General features: G+C 34.1%; 1 protein-coding gene across 1 annotated transcript; it reads right to left on the reverse strand.

Moving 5' to 3' along the window:
• Positions 1-276: 276 nt before the first annotated feature.
• On the reverse strand, positions 277-24,357 carry LOC144368665 (uncharacterized). Its single transcript, XM_078027821.1, has 6 exons — positions 24,264-24,357; positions 23,802-23,910; positions 22,992-23,160; positions 12,621-12,715; positions 1,669-1,731; positions 277-1,461 (listed from the first exon to the last, which is right to left on the reverse strand). The coding sequence occupies exons 1-6, from the start codon at positions 24,355-24,357 to the stop codon at positions 312-314; spliced, it is 1,680 nt and encodes a 559-aa protein (XP_077883947.1). The 3' UTR covers positions 277-311.

Consider the following 24,357-nt stretch of genomic DNA (forward strand, 5'->3'; position numbering starts at 1 on the left):
CTATTATGAATTTTTTGGTGAACAATGAGACTTTTCCTAATAGAAATAGCTTTGCCTCATTCTTTGCATTTGTGTGGTTTCTCCACACTATGAATTATTTTGTCCTGAGAAATGTGTGATCTTTGATAAAAAGCTTTTCCATATTCTTTACACTTGTATAACTTTTCACCAGTATTAATTTTCTGGTGTTGAATAAGGCCTGATTTTTGATTAAAAGCTTTGCCACAGTATTTGCCTTTATATGGCTTTTCTCCCATATGAAGTCTCTGGGGTTGACTAAGGAATGATCTTCAATTAGAAGCTTTGCCACATTATTGACATTTATATGGTTTCTCCCCAATATGAAATGTCTGATGTTTACTAAGGCTTGATTTTTTATTAAAAGCTTTGCCACATTCTTTACATTTGTATGGCTTCTCCCCAGTATGAATTTTCTGGTGTTGAGTAAGGTTTGATTTTTGATTAAAAGCTTTGCCACATTCTTTACATTTGTATGGGTTCTCCCCAGTATGAATTCTCTGGTGTTGTGTAAGGTTTGATTTTTGATTAAAAGCTTTGCCACATTCTTTACATTTGTATGGGTTCTCCCCAGTATGAATTCTCTGGTGTTGAGTAAGGTGTGATTTTCGATTAAAAGCTTTGCCACATTGTTTACATTTGTATGGTTTCTCCCTAGTATGAATTCTCTGGTGTTTTATAAGGTATAATCTTTGATTAAAAGCTTTGCCACATTCTTTACATTTGTATGGCTTCTCCCCAGTATGAATTTTCTGGTGTTTACTAAGATTTGATTTTTGATTAAATGCTTTGCCACATTCTTTACAATTGTATGGCTTTTCTCCAGTATGAATTATCTGGTGTTTAGTAAGGCTTGACTTTTGATAAAAAGCTTTGTCACATTCTTTACATTTGTATGGCTTCTCCCCAGTGTGAATTTTGTGGTGTTTATTAAGGTTTGATTTTTGATTGAAGGCTTTTCCACATTGTTTACATTTGTATGGTTTCTTTGCAGCATGAATTCTCTGGTGTTGAGTAAGGTATGATCTTTGATTAAAAGCTTTGCCACATTCTTTACATTTGTATGGCTTTTCACCAGTATGAATTAGCTTGTGAATAATAAGTCCTGAGTTTCCACTAAAAGCTTTGCCACATATTTTACATTTGTATGGGTTTTCTCCAGTATAAATTTTCTGATGTTGAGTAAGGCATGATTTTTGATTAGAAGCTTTGTCACATTCTTTACATTTGTAAGGTTTCTCTGCAATATGAATTCTCTGGTGTTGAATAAGGTGTGATTTTTTATTAAAAGCTTTGCCACGTTCTTTACATTTGTATGGTTTCTCCCAAGTATGAATTCTCTTGTGTTGAGTAAGGTATGATCTTCGATTAAAAGCTTTTCCACATTCTTTACTTTGGTATGGCTTTTCTCCGGTATGAATTTTCTGGTGTATACTAAGGTATTTTTTTTTTTTTTGAGAGAGAGAGAGAGAGAGAGAGAGAGAGAGAGAGAGAGAGAGAGAGAGAATTTTTTTAATATTAATTTTTCAGTTTTCAGGGGACACAACATCTTTATTTTATTTTATAAGGTGCTGAAGATCAAACTCAGCACCCTGTGCATGCCAGGTGAGCGTGTTACCACTTGAGCCACATCCCTAACCCCTAAGGTATGATTTTTTATTAAAAGCTTTGCCACATTCTTTATATTTCCAGATTTTCTCTACACTATGATTACTGTAGTTTTTAAAATGTTTGAACAACACTTAAAGACATTTTCCCATTTCTTATATTTGTAAGGTTTATCTTCACTGTAAAGCCTGTGGTTTTTAGTAATGGATGAATTTTGAGTAAAATGTTTTCTACATTCTTTACTTATGGAGGATTTATCATTGTTCTGATATACAATTGAGGAATCTTTAAATGCTTTTACATATTTTTGTGAACTTCTAGGGATTCCCTCCAATATTAATTCTCTGGTGTTCCGGAATGCTTGCAGTTTTACTAACAGTGCTTTCACATACCTTATATCTGTAATTTGTTTTTTGGTTATGAATGCTTGGATAAATAAATTTTGGGCATGGGTTAAAATCTTTCTCACTTTTACCATTGTAAAGCTCTTTAAAATGATCATATGGGTGTTTTCTAGGATTTAAATAAGAAGTAAATTTTAATGAGTTTTATAGAATTAATATTGTATTACATCAAAAACAAATGTACTGCAAATTACCTAGGGTAGAAACATGTCTATAGATATTGAAAGTTTTATCAGGGCTGGGGATGTGGCTCAAGCAGTAGCGCACTCACCTAGTATGCCTGCGGCCCGGGTTCAATCCTCAGCACCACATACAAACAAAGATGTTGTGTCCACCGAAAACTAAGAAATAAATATTGAAAAATTCTCTCTGTCTCTCTCTCTCTTTAAAAAAACAAGAAAGTTTTATCATATATATAGAGTTCTCTCCAAGTATCTACATATATTATGGCTTAAATGATAAGACAATTTTTCGATACTGTATAGAAACTCCTTATTACTTTATAATAAAGACAAATTAGTATACTGAAATTTTATATTATCAATCTGTAGACTTTTATCTAATGTGAACTCATGTAGAGATTATTGAAAGTTTTAAAACATAATTAATTTTTAAGCATTTTATTACTGTATTGATTTTTTTTCATTAAAATGCCTTTTTCTAAATACAGCATACCTTTATGTTCAAGACACTAGAAAAATTAGGGATAACAGGAAATTACCTCAACATGGTAAAAGCTATATATGCTAAGCCTAAGGCCAGCATCATTCTAAATGGAGAAAAATTGAAGGTATTCCCTTTAAAATCTGGAACAAGACAGGCATACCCTCTCTCACCACTTCTATTCAACATAGTTCTTGAAACACTAGCCAGAGCAATTAGACAGACAAAGGAAATTAAATGCATAAATATAGGAAAAGAAGAACTTAAATTAGCACGATTTGCTGATGACATGATCCTATACCTAGCAGACCCAAAACGTTCAACCAAGAAACTTCTAGAACTAGTAAATGAATTCAGCAAAGTGGCAGGACATAAAATCAATAATAAATCAAAGGCATTTCTGTATATCAGTGACAAATTCTCTGAAATGGAAATAAGGACAACTACTCCATTCACAATATCCTCAAAAAAAAAAAAAAAAAAAAAAAAAAAAAAAACCAGGGAATCAACCCAGCAAAAGAGGTGAAAGATCTATACAATGAAAAGTACAGATCCCTGAAGAAAGAAATAGAATAAGACCTTAGAAGATGGAAGGATTTACCTTGCTCATGGATTGGTAGAATTAATATTATTAAAATGGCCATATTACCAAAAGCACTTTACAGATTCAATGTAATTCTCATCAAAATCCCAATGACATTCCTTGCAGAAATAGAAAAAGCAAACATGAAATTCATCTGGAAAAATAAAATACCCAGAATAGCTAAAGAAATCCTAAGCAGGAAAAGTGAAATTGGTGGTATCGCAATTCCAGATTTTAAACTATACTATAGAGTAATAGTAACGAAAACATCATGGTACTGGCAGGAAAACAGGCTGGTAGTTCAATGGTACAGAATAGAGGATACAGAGACAAATCCACAAAATTACAACTACCTTATATTAGACAAAGGTGCTAAAAACATGCAATGGAGAAAGGATTGCATCTTCAACAAATGGTGCTGGGAGAACTGGAAATCCATATGCAACAAAATGAAATTGAATCCCTTTCTCTCACCATGCACAAAAGTCAACTCAAAATGGATCAAGGAGCTAGGAATCAAACCAGAGACTCTGCATCTAATAGAAGATAAAGTTGACCCTAATCTTCATCACATGGAGGCAGGCCCCAAATTCCTTAATAATACATCTATAGCACAAGTCTTAAAACCAAAAATCAACAAATGGAACAAATCCAAACTAAAAAGATTTTTCTCAGCAAAAGAAATAATATGTGAAGTGAATAGGAAGCCTACATCTTAGGAACAAATGTTTACCCCTCAAACATCAGATAGAGCTCTAATCTCTAGAGTATACAAAGAACTGAAAAAGTTAAACAACAAACAAAATAGATAACCCAATCAACAAATGGGCCAAGGACTTGAACAGACACTACTCAGAAGAGGATATACAATCAATCAACAAATACATGAAAAAATGCTTACCATCTTTATCAATCAGAGAAATACAAATTAAAACTACTCTAAGATACCATCTCACTCCAATAAGAATGGCAGCCATTATGAAGTCAAACAAACAATAAGTGCTGGTGAGGATGTGGGGAAATAGGTACACTCATACATTGCTGGTGGGACTGCAAATTGGTGCAGCCAATTTGGAAAGCAGTATGGAGATTCCTTGGAAAGCTAGGAATGGAACCACCATTTGACACAGCTATTCCCCTTCTCAGACTATACCCAAAAGACCTAAAAAGAGCATACTACAGGGACACAGCAACATCAGTGTTTATAGAGCACAATTAACAATAGTTAGAATGTGGAACCAACCTAAATGCCCTTCAATAGATGAATGGATTAAAAAATGTGGCATTTATACACAATAAAATATTACTCAGCACTAAAATATAACAAGATCATGGCATTTTCAGGGAAATGGATGGCATTAGAGCAGATTATGCTAAGTAAAGTTAGTCAATCCCTAAAACAACAAATGCCGAATGTCTTCTCTGATATAAGGAGGGTGACCCAAAATGGGATAGGGAGGAAGAGCATGAGAAGAAGACTACCAATAAATAGGGAACAGGGGTGGGAGGGGAAAAAGAGGGAGAAGGGGAGTTGCACTGAAGATGGAAGAAGAATCTCGTCGTTATACAGAATACATGTATGATGTTGAGAAAAAGAAAAAAAAAGTATGTCACATTAGATTGCATAGAGAGAAATGATGGGAGGGGAAGGGAGGAGTAGGGAGGATAGGAAGGGCACCAGAATAGAACAGACCTTATGATTGCTGTATGTATATAGGTGTCTCTATGACCAGTGTGATTCTGCAATCTGTACGATTAGAAAAATGAGAAATTATACCCCAATGATTCAAATGTATGAATTGCCAAGATCAAGATCATTGTAACGTCATGTGTAGCTAATAAAAAAATAAAATAAAATTTTAAAAACTTGCCTATTTCTGAAGCTGAGCAAACTGGTTGAATCTTTATTTTCCTGAAGATATTGTTAAGGTGCAGCTTCATAATGCCTTGCAAATATCACATATATATGTAATTTGATACATGTTTTTGAATTTGAAAATATTTTTAATTGTAAGTTTTTTTATACAGAATACAAAGTAGTAAAAATTTTATGATCACAATAATGTAATTAAAAGTCTTAACCAAATAAAAAGTAACTGGCACATTTGAGCAGTCAATCTTTTGAGATGCTTATAATAATATAACCTGATGAATGCTTAGATAAATAAATTTGGGACATTTTTGTGTAATTTTCTGTATAAATAATTTTCATGTTTTTTTCTTCATTTAAAGAATTTTTAAAATTTCCTTCTCTTTCAATTTCTATTCCTTATTTAAAATTAAGCATTACCTGTCTTGTTATACATACCTTCTCTTTATCAAGTTTTGCAAAAAACATTTTATTTCTTGCTCTCCTGAAAATTATTGGTTTTGATTAAAAGTCATACCTGAAAAAAATTAAAATAGCAAGTTATTCTGCTTACTACACTATGGTGAATATACCCTGCAAATATATAAAATTTTATAAAGTTGGGGGGATAGTCAGAGAATAGTATAATTCAAAGCCACTTTTACTCAAGAACTATACAGAGTATACTATAATACACTGACAAAAGTTGTGAAAACTTTGAAAATTATCTTAAAAATTTATAGCACCACACATGAGGACAACATTCAAACTGAGTACTATTACCACAATAATGTCAAATCACAGCTCTTTACTTCAAAATATTTGGAGTCTACCTGTGACACAAATGTTGCAGGAAATGAATGTCTCTTATTTATTTGTTATCTCTTTGGGGATTGTTTCTTAAGATTGAACAGAGGAGTATTCTATCACTAAACTACATCCAAAGACACTTCTATATTTATGCTTTTTTTGAGACACTTCTACCAGAAACATGCTGAAATTTATTTCAGACTGGCATTCTACTGCCTTGGCTTCCCAGTTATATGGAATTACATTGGCATATCATTGCACATGACCTGTTTTTGTTTCCTTTGTAAATTGTAAATATTTTCCAAAATGACTTTAAATATGTAGTTTAACAGATTTTAAATATAAAAATTTCAATGAAAATAATAGCTCCTATAATAAAGGGTATTATCAACTTAAGCAAACAAAGAATATAACACTAGTAATTGAGAGTTAAAAAGTTGATGTTGTTAAATAACTAAGCAATGCCAAATAACTACTTGAAAGATATTTAATAAAATAAATAACAATGTAGAAAATCGAAAGAAATTCAGAAAAAAATAGCAACAGAAAAAGCAGAAATTATATACTAAAAATATTTTTTATAAAACAATGCCTCAGGCTGGGGACACAGCTCAGATGGTAGAATGTTTACTTCACATGCAAAAGGTGGGGCTTAATTCCTGGCACCACACACACACATCACACACACACACACACACACACACACACACACACACACACACACACAGTCTCATCCATTAGAAATTTGAAGAATATATTAAAGGCTAGAATTAACTAAAAGACACAGGTAGGTCTGGATAATGTAGTGTGTGACTGTAATACCAGCATCTGGGGAGGCTAAGGCAGGAGGATTATGAGTTCAAAGACAGACTCAGCAATGGTGAGACCCTGTCTCTAAACAAAATACAAAATAGGCTGGTGATGTGGCTCAATGATTGAGGGTCCCTGAGTTAAACCCCCAGTATAAATAAATAAATAACACAAGTTAATAAATTTATAATCAAACTTTTGAAACTCTTCAAGAAAAAAATTTGATATGACTAAGAAAAAGATAAATTTTAATTATAATGATATTGTTTTATGGTTAACCATTGATTTCTTTGAAGAAGGCTTCCAGAAAAGAATTGGAGCATAAAGGTATGTATGTTGAAAGAAAAAGAAAATATGAACCTAGAATACTTTATCCAACAATACCATTTTTTAAACTTTAAGAAAAATACAGGCTTAAGATACATACATATTCCAAAGGGACTTTACTTCTTGGCCTGCTCTAAGAGAAATAATCAATGGAATCTTTCCAATAAAATAAATCTACACAACAGAAATGATAAAAAATTTGAAAGCTTATGTGAAAAAATATATATATATATACATATACAAATATATATTTTATTTTACTTTCATTGTTGTACATAAGACATTTGATTCTACTGTAGAATTTGGAAAACTAAAGTGTAAAAATTATCATAATTCTTTGTTAATCAGCATAAGTTAGAAAAGTGGTTGTGAAATCAATAATAAATCATGGCAACACATGTAAAGACACTGATTATCTTACAAAACCAAAGTTAATTCAGTTTGAAACATAGTGCAAACTAAAAAAATTTTTAAATTTCTTCCATAGTAATACTTGACAGTAGAACATATCTTCACATTTTATACATTCATAAAGTATAACTACCTATTTGTGTGGTGGTAAATTTTGTGGAGTTACACTGGTTATGTATTCACATAAGAACATAAGAATGTTATTTCCAATTTATTCTACTGTTTTTAAGTACTTTTATGTAATTCCAAATAATGACAAAATAAACATCAAAGATAAAAAAAATAGGAAAAAATTGAAATATCACTATAAAAATTTATGAACTACAAATTAAGGCAGTTTTTTAATAGTAGAAAAAAGTATAAGAAATAAACAAAACTTGAAAACTACAGAAGTAAGTTCTTCCTCATCAGTAACTTAAGTACAAATAAACTATTTTGAAAAAACCTAATCAGAACACAATGTGATTAACAAGATTAAACCTAAAAATATGTTAACTATTTCAGATGTAAATCTACAGAAGATTGTCTTTAGATATAAGGTCACAAAAAGACTAAATCAAAAAGATACAACAAATATTACATTCAAAATTGCAAAGATTATAATACTATATAAATAAGAGACAAAGTAGATTATTATATAAAGATAAATATGACCAATCCTGGGAATACAATCATAGTGAATATATTTGTAACACAAATAATATTTTTCATATATAGAAAGAAAACACATACTAAAAATTAAACATCATAGAAAGAAACAAAGCTATAGTAGGAGACATCAATTCCCAATTAGTGCAAAGAAAAAAAAATAGCATTGCATTAGTACCCATGGAATTAAAAAAAAAAAAAAACTTCAAAAAGCATTAAAAATTAATTAGGTTTACAGAGGCAATCTATAGAGTATGGAATATTATTCCAAAGAGATCAGGTTAAAAGCACAAAACAAATGTTAAAGATATTAAAATATTGAAGTTGCTTTCTAACATAACATAATAAGTTCCAAAACAAAAGTGAAAATGATATTCAAAATTTATGAATATGAGTTTAAAGCCAAATTCAGTGATTAAACAAGGCCCTAAGCAACTTAGATAGACATCTTAACAAAAAGAAATACAAAAAAAGCTGCCAGCCAGACATGGTAACACACATCTGTAATTCAAGCAGCTTGGGAGTCTGACAGAAAGATTATGAGTTCAAAGCCAGCCTCATCAAAAGAAAAGTACTAAGCAAATCAAGGAGACCATATTTCTAAATAAAATAAAAAATGGGGGCTTGGGATGTAGCTCAGTGTCCAAGTGCCTCAGAGATCAATCCCCAGTACCCTTCCCAAAAAAGGGTTGTTGATGTGGCTTAATTGTAAAGAACCTCTGCTAAAAAAAAAAAAGAAAAGAAAGAAAGAAAAAAGAAAAAAAAATCCTGTAGCACCCCAAACAATCTAAGCAGTCCATGTAATACCAAACAATCAATATTACTTTTGTATAAACAAATAAGTTATTTGAACAATTCTGTGGAATATTCTGGGTGCACCAACTAAATACATATATTAAAATTTTTTATAAACTGCTTCCTGATAAAAAAAATAATAAAAGCTACAATATTCAATATATTTTGAGGGTAATTGAGAAAGCCACGAGTAAGAAAACTGAAAGTACATCAACTAGCCCTCAACTTGATGGTAAAATTAAAATAAATTTACAGATCTATTCTCATTAAAACAACATTCAATAGAGACCAATTGAATATCATTTCACATAATTACATGAAGGCAATTTGGAATGAACTATGAAAAGCTTTCAAACTTTTCAAAGATAAGAAATTATATAATATTTACAACAGTCAACTTTTAGTATAGTGTGTTAAGTGAAATAGTAATTGACAAAAAAAAATACCAGGTAAATCTACTTATGAGAGATATCTACTGTAGCCAAATATACAGACCAAAAGGAATGGCATCAGGGATGAAAAAGTGTGACAAAGGAGCACTTGTTTAGATGAAAAATGAACTTATTTTTTAGTTGATCCAAACTTTCTAGAAAAAAATGTTACAAAAAAATTTGAAAGAACACTACTGACCAGTAAATTTAAAATATATAAGACAGTAAATTCAGGAAAGTTACACAGTTTTGATCACAAGTACAAATTTAACAAATATATAAAAGTTAAAAGAATTGTAAAAATCTTTATGGTACCTTTAAAAAGCTAAAATCTTACACTTGACAAAACAATAGATTCATATAGAGAGAGATGATGAATATGCCATTAATTCTAGCTACTTGGAAGGCTGAGGCATGGAAATACAATTTTAGCTTTAGCCACTTAGGAAGAGTCTATTTTAAACTAAAAGTCAAAAGGGGGTGATGATGAAGGTAAATATTATAAGAACCTCTGAGTTCAATTTGCAGTATATATACATGTATATATCAAAATTTATATATACATAGAAATTCTGAGTTCAATCTGCAGTGTGTATATATATAAAAAAATTTAGATACATTACATGAAGAAGCACAAGAACAGGGTAAACAATCAAGGCACTATATATAAATCATAAATAAAAGAGGGTAATATTTATACATGTAAGTAAAAGTATAGAAAACTTGATTGAAAATTGGCACATGGTTCAAGTGCAATATAATTTCACCTAATGTTTTCCTAAAGTGACAAATTATGATAATTTCTATTTAATCATAACATATAGATATAAAAATTAAAACAATATCACTGATGTGAGAAAAACTAATGAAAACGCTGCAGCTGTCTAAAGAGTGAAAGTCAAAAAAGACACAAGAATTAGAGTAATGTAACCCACAAAATTCTGAATAATTGTATTACAATAGAAATCTTTGTTTTAATTACTTTGTAGTTATAGGTGGACAGAATGCATTTACTTTATCTGTTTATTTTTATGTAGTGCTAAGGATCAAACACAGTACCTCACATGTGTGAGGCAAGACCTCTGCCACTGAACTACAGTCTAAGCCCTGAAAATTCTTCTTTAAACCACATTGATCAGCTATATTTACATAACCACTAGGAGCAGGCATTGTGAATTACTGCTATTCATTACATAGCAGAATAAATTCACAGAATGTCCAGTTTAAGCATTCATATAAAGCTCTGATGAGAAAATTTTTAATGAATAAATATTTAAATTATATTTTTAAAAAATCTTCTATAATATTAATATATTATGGTTTTACTTAGAGGTATTCGGAAATTAGCAGATTTTCAAGGGAGCCTCCTGAAAACAAATAATGCCAGCTTATGAATATCCTCACAGGCATTGTGGAATATTTTGTAGGGATTCTTACTGTGAAAATATACAGAGAATCATTCCTCTGGTGAGCAAATTCCTAGGCCAGGGGTGACAGGCAGTCTGTTTCCCACCCTTAGAATGCCCTGGAATTTTCCCTAGGAACTAGTAATGTAATTAAATGCATGTGCGATGTCAAGCTGCTATGGCAATGCTCTGCTCAAAAAGCTCTGCACTAGAGTCTTATCAGCCTCAAACATGATCTGTGGAAGACAGCTCCTGAGATTAAAGGAACTCTCTCTCTCTCTCTCTTTTTTTTTTTTTTAACAAGCACAATGTTTCAATGAGCCTGAAACACTCTACATACAGGTGCTGCAGTCTGGCTGGGCACAATTCAGGAGCCACTTGTCAAAAAAAACTAACTTTATTTTTAGAACTACAAATGCCAAACAAAACAGCTCCTCAGGAAAAAACCCTCAGAGCCCAACTGCCACCACCGGCTTCCCACAAGCCTCTCACCCCCACACCAGCCTCTCCACCTCCCACTATCCTCTTGCTCTTGAGGCCGATTGGCTGGGTTGTGTGGGTGGAGCCAAAGAAGTCCCCCAATGAGCAGATCTGTGGAGGAGCCAATCAACTAGATGTTGCTGGGGCCGCTGTGAGCCAATCATCAGCTGGCAGTCTGAAGGTCAGGGAAATAGCCCAATGAACATCACCGCAGAGGAGCCAATCAGCTAGATTTTGCTGGGGCCGCTGTGAGCCAATCATCAGCTGGCAGCTGGAAGTTTGCTGGAAGCTGGAAGTTTGCTGGGGCCCCTTTGGCTGTGGCTCTCAACATATAGGTAAGTTTATACAATGGAATTTCTTGAGAGCTACACAAAACTCCTAAGTTTGCACATTGTAACTTAGTATATACCTGAGGAATAAAGTGTATATGTTGCTAAATTTCTAACCTGCCTAGAAATAAAATAAACAATATGTAGTTATGTTGCCAATGACCTAAATTAACCTATTGATATAAAGAAAGCTTGGCAGCTTGGTCTCTTTGCCATTATGCCACCTTTCCTGCCTCTTGTCTATGTGTCTTCTTCTTCTTCTTCTTTTTTTACTGTCCTACAATACTTTGTTAATTTGAATGTACAGAGATTACTGGAGGACAAGAAGGAGCTTAAATAATTGATTGCATGGTAAATATACAGCATGGAATGCTCTTTATTGATTGCAATGGAAATAAACCTAGGCTTGAAAAAACTAATTTCTGTTGGATTTTAGCTTATCAATTAACATTTTAAAATGTGAATTCCTCTTTGACATTTGGACCTCTTATCTGTATTCTTTGATTCATTGATTTCTACCCACTTTGACATGTCTACTTTTGGTTTTCTCTTTAAATCCTAAAGTTATTTCTTTGGGGACAGAAAGGTGACCAAGGATTACTTCGAGAGAGCAAAAATGTTTGATGGAAAATGAAATGTGTCACAATTTGTTATTTTCTTGGTAACTACAGAAGTCTTCTTAATGTTGTCCTCTTTAGGAAAAAAGAAAAAGAAAATACTCCATAAGATTCTACACAATTATTTCCCATTTTTTCCAGACAAAAACACTAAAAAAAATTTGAAACCATTTTCATTCTCTACATTGTGACCACTACTTAGAAAAGATAAATTAAACATAAAAAGAAAAACCTTTAACATTTTTTTCTACATAAACAAATGCTAATCTTTGCCCTAAAAATAAGAATCTAAAACTTTTTTCATGCAGAATAGAAATTGCAATAAGACACTCTACAAAGTTTAAAAACAAAATAATCCTTGGTTTTGAATTAGAAATTCTGACTTAAATTTAGGCTCACCAATAAAGAGTAGGTTTCTACAGATCTCTAACATCACATCTCCATATAAAGTCTGCTGAGAAGGGTCCAGGCATTTCCATTCCTCTTCAGAAAAATCAATGATCACATCACTTAATGTCAATGGTTCCTGAAATAAAAATGAGTAAATATATATCACATAAACTATATGATTAATTACATCGTATTTATTTCATAAAAAATGTACTGAGAGTAAAAAAAAAATGTCTTTCACATATAGTAGTGACCTCATCCATTCAATAAGATAATTTTTTGTGGTGCTGGGGATTGAACTCAGGGCCTTGTGTATGCAAGGCAAGCACTCTACCAACTAAGCGATATTCCCAGCCCTAATAATTAGTTACAAGCAGCAAAATTGGTGGATAAAGTTGGTATAATGGAACCCAGGGAGTAGCATATGTGAAGTAAAACACTGACATAAAGAAGTGGAAAAAAACATCTAACATAATCCCAAAGGATGAATAATAGTAGCAATTAGTTACTGAATATTCAAAAGAAGCACAAACAAAGCAATGATACTTGAGACATGCATAGCAAAATTATAAGTAATAATTTTACTCATACAACAGTGGTCACCTCAGTGACCATATGAGATCACTAAAGATACATGAAAACATTCAACAGTCCACATATTTATTTGAATGGTCAAAGTTGTCTATCTTCTCATATTTACACATACCATAAAACAAGTATTGTATTTAAAAAATTACTTTTACTTCTTCAGACCACAACATCACAACTCACTTCTAAAACAATAGAATAAAAATTTTAATTGTCAAAGTATTAAAAAACACTCAGGTCCTTGGGTCAACTTGAATTACATGGCAAAAAAGTTATAAAAAAATTAAAAAGCAAATTAAGTGAATAGACTGTAAATCTCTCAGTTAATAAGGAAACTGACATATCAGTTTAACATTCCCAGATTTGGATAATCACTCTCACTGTGAAACTGTATTCTCACCTGGCTCATTTCAAAGTAGGAAGTGAGAGAATACCAAGCAGCAAATGTCTTCTTTGATATAATGAGAACAACTAAGAACAGAGCAAGGAGGAAGAGCAAGAGGAAAAGATCAACTTTAAACAGAGACATGAGGTGAGAGGGAAAGGGAGAGAAAAGGGAAATTGCATGGAAATGGAAGGAGACCCTCACTGATATACAAAACTACATATAAGAGAATTTGAGGGGGAAGGGGAAAAAAAAAAACAAGAGAAAGAATTAAATTACAACAGATGGGGTAGAGAGCGAAGATGGGAGGGGAGGGGAGGGGGGATAGTAGAGGATAGGAAAGGTAGCAGAATACAACAGTTATTAATATGGCATTATGTAAAAATGTGGATGTGTAATTGATGTGATTCTGCAATCTGTATTTGGGGTAAAAATAGAAGTTCATAACCCACTTGAATCGAATATATGAAAAATGATATGTCAAGAGTTTTTTAATGTTTTGAATAACCAATAAAAAAATAAAATTAAATTAAAAAAAAATTCTGAAAGGTTCTGGCACCTTAAATGCCTCCCTGACAGCATAAAAATACTACTTTTTCCATGGGTCTCAATTATCACTAGTGAATAAACACATAGGTGAAGTTAGTTTAAGGTTCTGATCTGTGATATCTTTTTTTTTTTTTACTTTTTTATTTTTTTATTTATTTTTTTTATATTTTTTTTATTGGTTGTTCAAAACATTACAAAGCTATTGACATATCATGTTTCATACATTAGATTCAAGTTGGTTATGAACTCCCATTTTTACCCCAAATACAGATTGCAGAATCACATCTGTTACATATCCACATTTTTACATAATGCCCTATTAGTATCTGTTGTATTCTGCTCCCTTTCCTATCCTCTACTATCCCCCCTCCCCTCCCCTCCCATCTTGTCTCTCTACCCCATCTACTGTATTTCACTTCTCTCCTTGTTTATTTACCCATTCCCCTCGCAACCTCTTATGAGTGCTTTAGTATGACAATGAGCGTCTCCCTCCATTACCATGCAATTTCTCTTTTCTCTCCCTTTCCCTCCCACCTATTGTATCTGTTTAATGTTGATCTTTCCTTCCTGCTCTTCCTCCCTGCTCTGATCCTAGTTATTCTCATTATATCAAAGAAGACATTTGGTATTTGTTTTTTAGGGATTGGCTAGCTTCACTAAGCATAATCTGCTCTAGTGCCATCCATTTCCCTGCAAAATCCATGATTTTGTCATTTTTTAGTGCTGCGTAATATTCCATGGTGTATAAATGCCACATTTTTTTTATCCATTCATCTATTGAAGGGCATCTGGGTTGGTTCCACAGTCTAGCAATTGTGAATTGTGCCGCTATGAACATCGATGTGGCAGTATCCCTGTAATAAGCTCTTTTAAGGTCTTCAGGGAATAGTCCGAGAAGGGCAATAGCTGGGTCAAATGGTGGTTCCATTCCCAGCTTTCCCAGGAATCTCCATACTGCTTTCCAAATTGGCTGCACTAGTTTGCAGTCCCACCAGCAATGTACAAGAGTACCCTTTTCCCCACATCCTCGCCAGCACTTGTTGTTGTTTGACTTCATAATGGCTGCCAATCTTACTGGAGTGAGATGGTATCTTAGGGTGGTTTTGATTTGCATTTCTCTGACTGCTAGAGAAGGTGAGCATTTTTCATATATTTTTTGATTGATTGTATGTCCTCCTCTGAGAAGTGTCTGTTCAGGTCCTTGGCCCATTTGTTGATAGGGTTATTTGTTATCTTATTGTTTAATTTTTCGAGTTCTTTGTATACTCTGGATATTAGGGCTCTATCTGAAGTGTGAGGAGTAAAAAATTGTTTCCAGGATGTAGGCTCCCTATTTACCTCTCTTATTGTTTCTCTTGCTGAGAAAAAAACTTTTTAGTTTAAATAAGTCCCATTTGTTGATTCTTGCTGTTAACTCTTGTGCTATGGGTGTCCTATTAAGGAATTTGAAGCCTGACCCCACAATATGTAGATCAGAGCCAACTTTTTCTTCTATCAGATGCAGAGTCTCTGATTTGATATCAAGTTCCATGATCCATTTTGAGTTAACTTCATGATTGCTTTATCAATTTCTACAAGAAATGCCTTTGGGATTTTGATTGGCATTGCATTAAACCTATAGAGTACTTTTGGTAATATCGCCATTCTGATGATGTTAATTCTGCCTATCCATGAACAGGGTATATTTTTCCATCTTCTAAGATCTTCTTCTATTTCTCTCTTTAGAGTTCTGTAGTTTTCATTGTATAAATATTTCACCTCTTTTGTTAGGTTGATTCCCAAGTATTTTATTTTATTTTTTGAGGATATTGTGAATGGTGTGTTTTTCCTCATTTCCATTTCAGAAATTTTGTCGCTGATATACAGGAATGCCTTTGATTTATGCGTGTTGATTTTATATCCTGCCACTTTGCTGAATTCATTTATTAGCTCTAGTAGTTTCTTTGTAGACCCTTCTGGGTCTTCTAGGTATAGAATTATATCATATGCAAATAGTGATAATTTAAGTTCTTCTTTTCCTATCTTTATTCCTTTAACTTCTTTCGCCTGTCTAATTGCTATGGCCAGTATTTCGAGAACTATATTGAATAGAAGTGGTGATAGAGGGCATCCCTGTCTTGTTCCAGATTTTAGAGGGAATGCCTTCAATTTTTCTCCATTCAGAAAGCCTGAGGCTTAGCATAGATAGCTTTTACAATATTAAGATTAGTTCCTGTTATTCCTAGTTTTTCTAGTGTTTTGAACATAGAAGGATGCTGTACTTTGTCGAATGCTTTTTCTGCATCTATCGAGGTAATCATATGGTTCTTATCTTTAAGTCTATTGATGTGGTGAGTAACATTTATTGATTTCCTTATATTGAACAATCCTTGCATCCCAGGAATGAATACTACTTGATCATGGTGCACAATATTTTTGATGTGTTTTTGTATCCTATTCACCAGAATTTTATTGAGGAATTTGCATCTAGGTTCATTAGAGATATTTGTCTGGAGTTTTCTTTCTTTAAAGTGTCTTTGTCTGGTTTCAGAATCAGGGTGATGTTGGCCTCATAGAATGAATTTGGAAGAGCTCCCTCTTTTTCTATTTCCTGAAATAACTTGAAAAGTGTTGGTATTAATTCTTCTTTAAAGGTTTTGTACAACTCTGCTGTATAGCCATCCTGTCCTGGACTTTTCTTGGTTGGTAGTCATTTGATTGCTACTTCTATTTCATCCATTGATATTGGTCTGTTCAAATTTGTGCATATCCTCCTGACTCACTCTGGGCAAGTCATATGACTTAAGAAATTTATCGATGTCTTCACTATCTTCTATTTTATTGGAAAATAGGGTTTCAAAATAATTTCTAATTGTCTTATGTAGCATCTGTTGTGATATAGCCTTTTTCATCCCATAGTTAGTAATTTGACTTTTCTCTCTTCTTTGTTAGCATGGCTAAGGGTCTGTCAACCTTATTTATTTTTTCGAAGAACCAACTTTTAGTTTTGTCAATTTTTTCAATAGTTTCTTTTGTTTCAATTTTGTTGATTTCAGCTCTGATTTTAACTATTTCTTGCCTTCTTCTACTTTTGCTGTTGTTTTGCTCTTCCTTTTCCAGGGCTTTGAGATGAAGAGTGGGCTCACTTATTTGTTGGTTTTTTTTTTCTTTTTTGAGGAATGACCTCCAGCTGATGAATTTCCCTCTTAAAACTGCTTTCATTGTGTCCCATAGATTCTGATATGTTCTGTCTGTATTTCCATTTATCTCTAAGAATTTTTTGATTTCCTCCTTTATGTCTTCTGTAACCCATTGATCATTCAGTAACATATTTTTTATTTTCCATGTGATGTAGGATTTTTTCTTCCTTCTTTTATCATTGATTTCCAGTTTCATTCCATTATGATCATGTAAAATGCATGGTATTATCTCCACCCCTTTATGTTTACTGAGGGTTGTCCTATGGCATAATATCTGGTCTATTTTTAAGAAGGATCCATGTGCTGCTGAGAAAAAAGTTTATCCACTTGATGATGGTTGATATATTCTATACATGTCCGTTAAATCTAGGTTATTGATTGTGTTATTGAGTTCTATAGTTTCTTTATTCAACTTTTGTTTGGAGAATCTGTCCAATGGTGAGAGAGCTGTGTTTAAGTCACCCATAATTATTGTGTTGTGGTCTATATGATTCTTGAACTTGAGGAGAGTTTGTTTTATGAATGTTGCAGCACCATTATTTGGTGCATAAATATTGATAATTGTTATGTCTTGCTGGTTAATTGTTCCTTTTAACTGTATATAATGTCCTTCCTTATCCCTTTTGATTAACTTAGTCTTGAAGTTGATTTTATTCAATATGAGGATGGCCATCCCTGCTTGCTTACGAGGACTGTGTGCATGGTATGTTTTTTCCCAACCTTTCACCTTCAGCCTGTGTATGTCTTTTCCAATCAGATGTGTCTCCTGGAGGGAGCATATTGTTGGATTTGTTTTTTTTTTATCCATATTACCAGCCTATTTTGCTTTATTGGAGAGTTTAAGCCATTAACATTTAGAGTTACTATTGATATACGGTTTGTACTTCCAGCCATTTTTGATTATTTATCTTTTTATTGTTTTATTTTAATTTGGTTTGTTTTTCCATGATTAGCTTTCCCCCTGCCCTCTCGCTTTACTGAGGTACTTCCCTGTGTTGGTTTTGGTTATTGTTTTTCATTTCTTCCTCATGTAGAGTTTTACTGAAGATTCTTTGCAATGCTGGTTTTCTGGCTGCAAATTCTTTTAACTTTTGTTTATCATGAAAGATTTTTATTTCATTATTGTACCTGAAGCTTAATTTTGCTGGATACAAAAGTTTTGGTTGGCATCCATTGTCTTTCAGTGTTTGAAATACGTTGTTCCAGGATCTTCTTGCTTTCAGCATTTGTAGTAAAAAATTCGTTGTTAACTTTATTGGTTTACCCCTGAATGAAATCTGCCTCCTTTCGCTTGTAGCTTTTAATATTTTCTCTTTGTTCTGTATATTGGATATCTTCATAACAATGTGTTGGTCTACTATGATTTTGTATACTTGGTGTCCTGTATGCATCTACAATTTGTACATCCATTTCTTTTTTTATATCTGGAAAGTTTTCTATAATTATTTCATTCAACAGGTTACTCATTCCCTTGGTTTGAACCTCTATACCTTCCTCTATCCTGATGACTCTTAAGTTTGGTTTTTTTATGTTATCCCATATCTCTTGGATGTTTTTCTCATGATTTTTTACCATCCTTTGTGAGTTGGCTAGACTCTTTTCAAGATGATATATTTTGTCTTCATTATCTGACGTTCTGACTTGTACTTGTCCACTCTGTTAGTGATATTCTCATTTGAGTTTTTAATTGGGTTTATAGTTTCCTTCATTTCTAGAATTATTGATTGATTTTTTAAAATAATTTCTACTCCTGATAAAGATGCTTATTTGCTTCTTTTATCTGTTTATGTAATTCATTCTCAATGTGTTCTTTCACTGTTTGAATTTGCTGTCTCATGTTTTCTTTAAGATTCCATTCCATCTGTCTAAGGTATTCCTTGTGTTCTTTATTTGATCATTTTTCTGATGCCTCTATGTCCTCCTGTATATTTAGGCTGTCCTGCATCGTTTGTACTCCTCTTCTTCCTTACTTTTTCATGCTGCTCATGTTACTTCTTGTTCTGTTTGACTGCTGAGTTACTGTTTACTTTTATAAAATTATTTGGTTTTGTGTGTCTCTGGGGTCTCTCTTTTGTGATGGGAGACTATGACTAAAGATGATGAGTTTTGTTGCACTTTAATGCACATTCATTCATTTCTTAAACTGTGTACGGATTCTGATGGCATATAGCAGTCTGCGATTTGGTCTTGGGACTTATATTTAGGTCAATGATGTGATGGTATTGAGGTTGGTATCTCTTGGCAAACTTGGAAAGTTGCTCTACTGTCAAGGGATATTAACAAGAGAATGGTCTGGTGTATTTGGGGGTAGCTAGGGACTTGGTAGCACTATATAATGCCTCAGAACATTTACCTATGCACATTTAGTAAATTACACATAAACAGCATCGTGATGCTTGGGAGGAAAGGTATTAGAAGGAAAGGGAAGAAGTCACTAAGGAGATTGAGAGTAAACAGGTTGAATTCAAGGAAAGGGAAATAAGGAACTTGAAAAGAAATGAAAAGACAAAAGAAAAAATAGAAAAGAAAAAAAGAAAAATTTTAAAAGTAATCAAAAAAATTAAAATAAAAAATAAAAATAAAAAACAATTAAAATAAACAAATAATAATTTAAAAAATTAAAAAGTGCAGTCTTAGAGTTCAATTAACTTCTCTTCCAGGAAGTGGAGCTGTGCCCACGGGGCCAAGCTTCTCCTCTCAATGCACGAGAACCAATCACTGTGCAGCAGCTCCTCCTCCCTGATTGGGCGGGTCTCCAATCTTGATGCCTAGGGCCCTTTCTTATGTCTAGATACTTCCCCACTTTTCCTCCAGCCAGGCCTCGCTCATTGGTGATGCTCACTACAATACTGTCTACATGCCAGGTCGGCTGCTCCCAGGAGCCCTATTTTCTTGAAGGACTGGGCACACTCTCCCTGTTTGCCAGTCCCTCAGACCCTAAGGTTGTGGAGCTTGGGGCTGAGAACCCTCAGTGTATTTTGCTTGCCCTCCGGTAGCCACAACCCCGGTAGCTGGTGCAAGAGACCTCAGTTGTCAGCACTGGTAGGAGCGGTAGCCAGGAGTCCCGTGCTACGGGTTCCAAACCACTGTTCCCTTGGTCTGACTCTCACACTCACGGGAGAGCTGGGAGGGGCCCTTGAGGTTACCCTTCTATGTGGAGTGGGGGGTTAGGGGGTTACACACCTGCTGCCGCTGGTTTCAATTTAGTTAACTCTTCCGCCACATTCTGGTGAGGTCAGTTCTCTGCCATGGTAATATCCCATGCAAATGGCAATAGTTCTTTCCCTTTTCCTGGTGACTGATGCAACGGGTGGGTCCTGACAGGCTCTCCCAAGCCCCATCTCAATCCTGTGGCCACTGCCTATGGAGGCTGGGTTGGCATTAACCTCCGCAGGATCAGGAAAAGCTGACCAGTTGTTTCAGCGGGATCGTTTAGTGCTGATTCACAGCGGTTTTTCTGCAAGATGCAGGTGAACAGGAGCCTAAATTCAGCCACTCCAGGCTTGGTGTGCTTTCTGAGAGGCACAGATTGTCGCTCCAGATGCACGTCAGCTCAGCATTGCCTAGTGCTCCTGAGCAAACAGCATTTCGATGGTTTAAGACTCCCTATGCCCATGCAGCTGAAGATGTCAGAGACTTGATCTCTCTGCACCCGCCACCATGTTGGATCTCTCCCAAGTAATTCTTGAGAGTAAATTTCCGTTTTCTTTTTTTTTCCTGCTTTGAATCAATAACATCAGATATTTGAGTCACTTGTAAGTTAAACTTGAAATCCCAGTGAGCTTTAAGGAAAACTTTTATTGACAGTGTATTCAAGCTATATCCTCTCTTACATGTCACTCACCCTACTCTTGTATTTAATATCCCTCTTAAAGTTGCCTGCCACTTCCCATGGCCCATGGGCTATTCATCTAATCAGCTGTTGAAATTTATGTGAACTGTCCCACTGCACCAGATATCTATCCCACCCAAAAGGTGAATACCTAGTATCTGGGCTATCACAGGGGAACACAAAATTCCATTTGCTTTATAATCTAGTTTTAAATAATTCTTTATATTTGGACTTTCAGATTATACCTATTCTTGTAAATATTTCTAAATATTTAAATTAATGTTTATCTTAATTTATCCAGAAGTTAGAACAGGATTCCATCTTACTAACTATCCTGCCCTACAATATGCAGAAAAAAAATATTCACATCATTCATGTTACAAGATTCTCAGACACATGTGACATAGATAATAGATTGTTAAAAAAAAGCATTTTTGAGAAGTTTTGATTTTTGTCTGTGTGCTTTGCATGTTACTATTAATATTCTGCTATAAAAATAAAAATTCAAATATTATTTTATTATTTTTAGATGGAAATATCAATATTCAGCATTGTAATCTGTTAAAAAGATATAGCATGCTATTAAAAAGGTATAGCAATGATTGGAACTATAATATTATGGTATACAAAGCATATATAAAATAGTAAAAAAAAATTGATTTGGGGGCATACTGGGAATTGAACACAGGGGCACTCCACCACTGAGCCACAAACCCAGACATTGTTATTTTTTATGTAGAAATAAGGTCTTGGTAAGTTGCTTAGCAGCTCACTTTTGTTCAGGGTGGCTTTGAACACACAATCCTCCTGCCTCAGGTTCATGAGTCACGTGAATTTTAGGTATGCATCCCTATAACTGGACAGCTTAACTTTTTTATTTAATATGATCTACCTGTAATTCCAGTAACTCATCAGGCTCAGGCATGAGGATCACAAGATGAAAGACAGCCTCAACAAATTAGTGAGGCCCTAAGGAACTCAGTGAGATCTTGTCTCTATAAAGAAAATAATTTTTAAAATGTTTTGGGATGTGGCTCAATGATTAAGCACCTATATAATCTATAGCTTTTTATAGTAGCTTATAGATTTTGCATGAATATAGATAATTAAATTTCTTATCTTGTGTCATTCTCTGCTAATATTATTATTAAATTATACTAGAGTACAAAGATAGTCATAATTTTACTTTATGGAACTTTTAAGTTTCTTTCAAACTTTATACATTGCCACAGTTTGAACATCAATTATTACAATGTTACTTACATTCTATGAATACATATGAACATATTACATAAGTATTTAATTAGTTATTATAGTCACCAAGTTATTTGTCAATGTATTAGGATCTCTTCATTTCAATTTGTTTTGAATATTTTTCTTGAGGTACAACTCAAAGAAACTGTGCCTACTATGACATACAAATTAACAAATATATAAAACATGTAAAAGTATAATCACAATAATTCTCCAAATATTTTTGGTGAATCATTCCAGTGCATTTCCTGCTCTTCTTGACCTCTTGAGCTGTCCCCAGGACAGGTCCACATCCTAGTTATGCTAGGGTAGTGGGACAGGTTGCTGAGAAACTAAAGAAAATGCAAGACATGTATCTATTTAAATATGCTCTTGGGGATGTTCAATATACAAAATACATGCATAAAAGACATACGAGAACTTCATAATTTCAGTGAATTAACAGAAAGTGAAAATATTTATTTATATTAAAAGAAAAAATTCACTACTGAATAAATAAGCATTTGCCATCCTTACCCCACAGGGATGTTAAGAACCTCATCATTTGTTTCTTGGTGCTAATTAACACCAAAAGACTCAGTGTAGCATAGCCATTGCCCACCAGCATCTGGACACAACAACCAACTTGATCATTGTTCCATGACATTGCAGAAGAGGGGGAGACAGCAAAGTCTCCAGAGTACATGACCACAAAGAGACCCATGAGCAGCAGGATGATCCTGATGGCCCTCTGTTCTGGGGATGCTTTTGGAGACAGGCTGGTATTGTGAAGGTGCTGGCACGGCCTCTTATGCCTGCACAAGAGGGTCATGACCTTATGAATTTCACAAATGCTGTGCCCTTGATGTAGGACAGATGATTCTGGATATCTGAGGAATTTTAGGAAGCAATTTTAGTTAAGCTATGGTGGTTCAGAGGAGCTAATGCTAAAAATCTCTGGACCCATGATGTGAAAATTCTTTAAAATATTCTTTAGTCATTGGGGTGGATACACGACAGTGGGTGGTACCTAACTTTTACTTTCATGGGCTGGACTTGTAGCTCAATGGTAGAGCAGTTGCCTAGCACATGTGAGGTTCTGGTTTTGATCCTGAGCACCACATAAAAATACATAAATAAAATAAAGTTAACTTCAATAAAAAAGTAACTCTTTGTCTCATATTTTAGGTCAGACAGATGTTTCACAAGTTTTTTTCCAAGAAAAACAAAAATAGTAACCTTTGCACCATAAGAAGCTTGATTACAGACCTACTTATTACAAGGAGAAAACTGCCCTTTACAACCAAGGAATCTTTGACCAACAATAAGCTCTCCACAGAGATCCTGCTGACAGTCTTTGTAAAGCTCTTGTTGACTAGGAGAGAAGATTATAGGTTATAATTATGATGGGGACTTTGGAAAGCCCAATTATGGTGAGGATTTTTTTGGTGGGTACCTTGTGGCTGTGTCATCTATAGCACTGGCTGTTGAGTTGGCGATGATTTCTGTTTCCCCCAGTTTCATCAGTCTCCCCCGGTTCCCTTTGTTCTTTTCCAGCTCAAATTCTGCCAAAAGTTGGGGTGTGTTGACCAGCGTACCTCCAGATCTAACTCACTCCAGTGTGCATGGTCACTCTCATTTCCTGGAATTTCCCCCCCATTTTTACCTTTGTTTATAAAAAAGAACAATATTAATGGCAATCATGGTGAAGTCAGCTGCTATGGTGTAGTGATATCAAGCCAAGCTGTGCTCTCTCAGGTACCTAAGTCACCTGGCTAAAGGCCAGTCATGAATCATCATGCCTCACATTCATCTTGAGGAATATGCAGATTATGCTCATGTCAGGGACAAAAATACAATTCCTTCCTCCCTTCCCTTCCTTACCCTGTCATCAGGTCACTGACATAACCATACATACCCACACTCACAGGGGGATTTGCTGAGGACTTTCTTTCTTCCATTGTACTCCCAATTTCTCCTGAGTGCTGGCTCCGGAGCACCAACATGAACAT

Source organism: Ictidomys tridecemlineatus, chromosome 11 (assembly GCF_052094955.1).
Source record: "Ictidomys tridecemlineatus isolate mIctTri1 chromosome 11, mIctTri1.hap1, whole genome shotgun sequence".
Classification (NCBI taxonomy): domain Eukaryota; kingdom Metazoa; phylum Chordata; class Mammalia; order Rodentia; family Sciuridae; genus Ictidomys; species Ictidomys tridecemlineatus.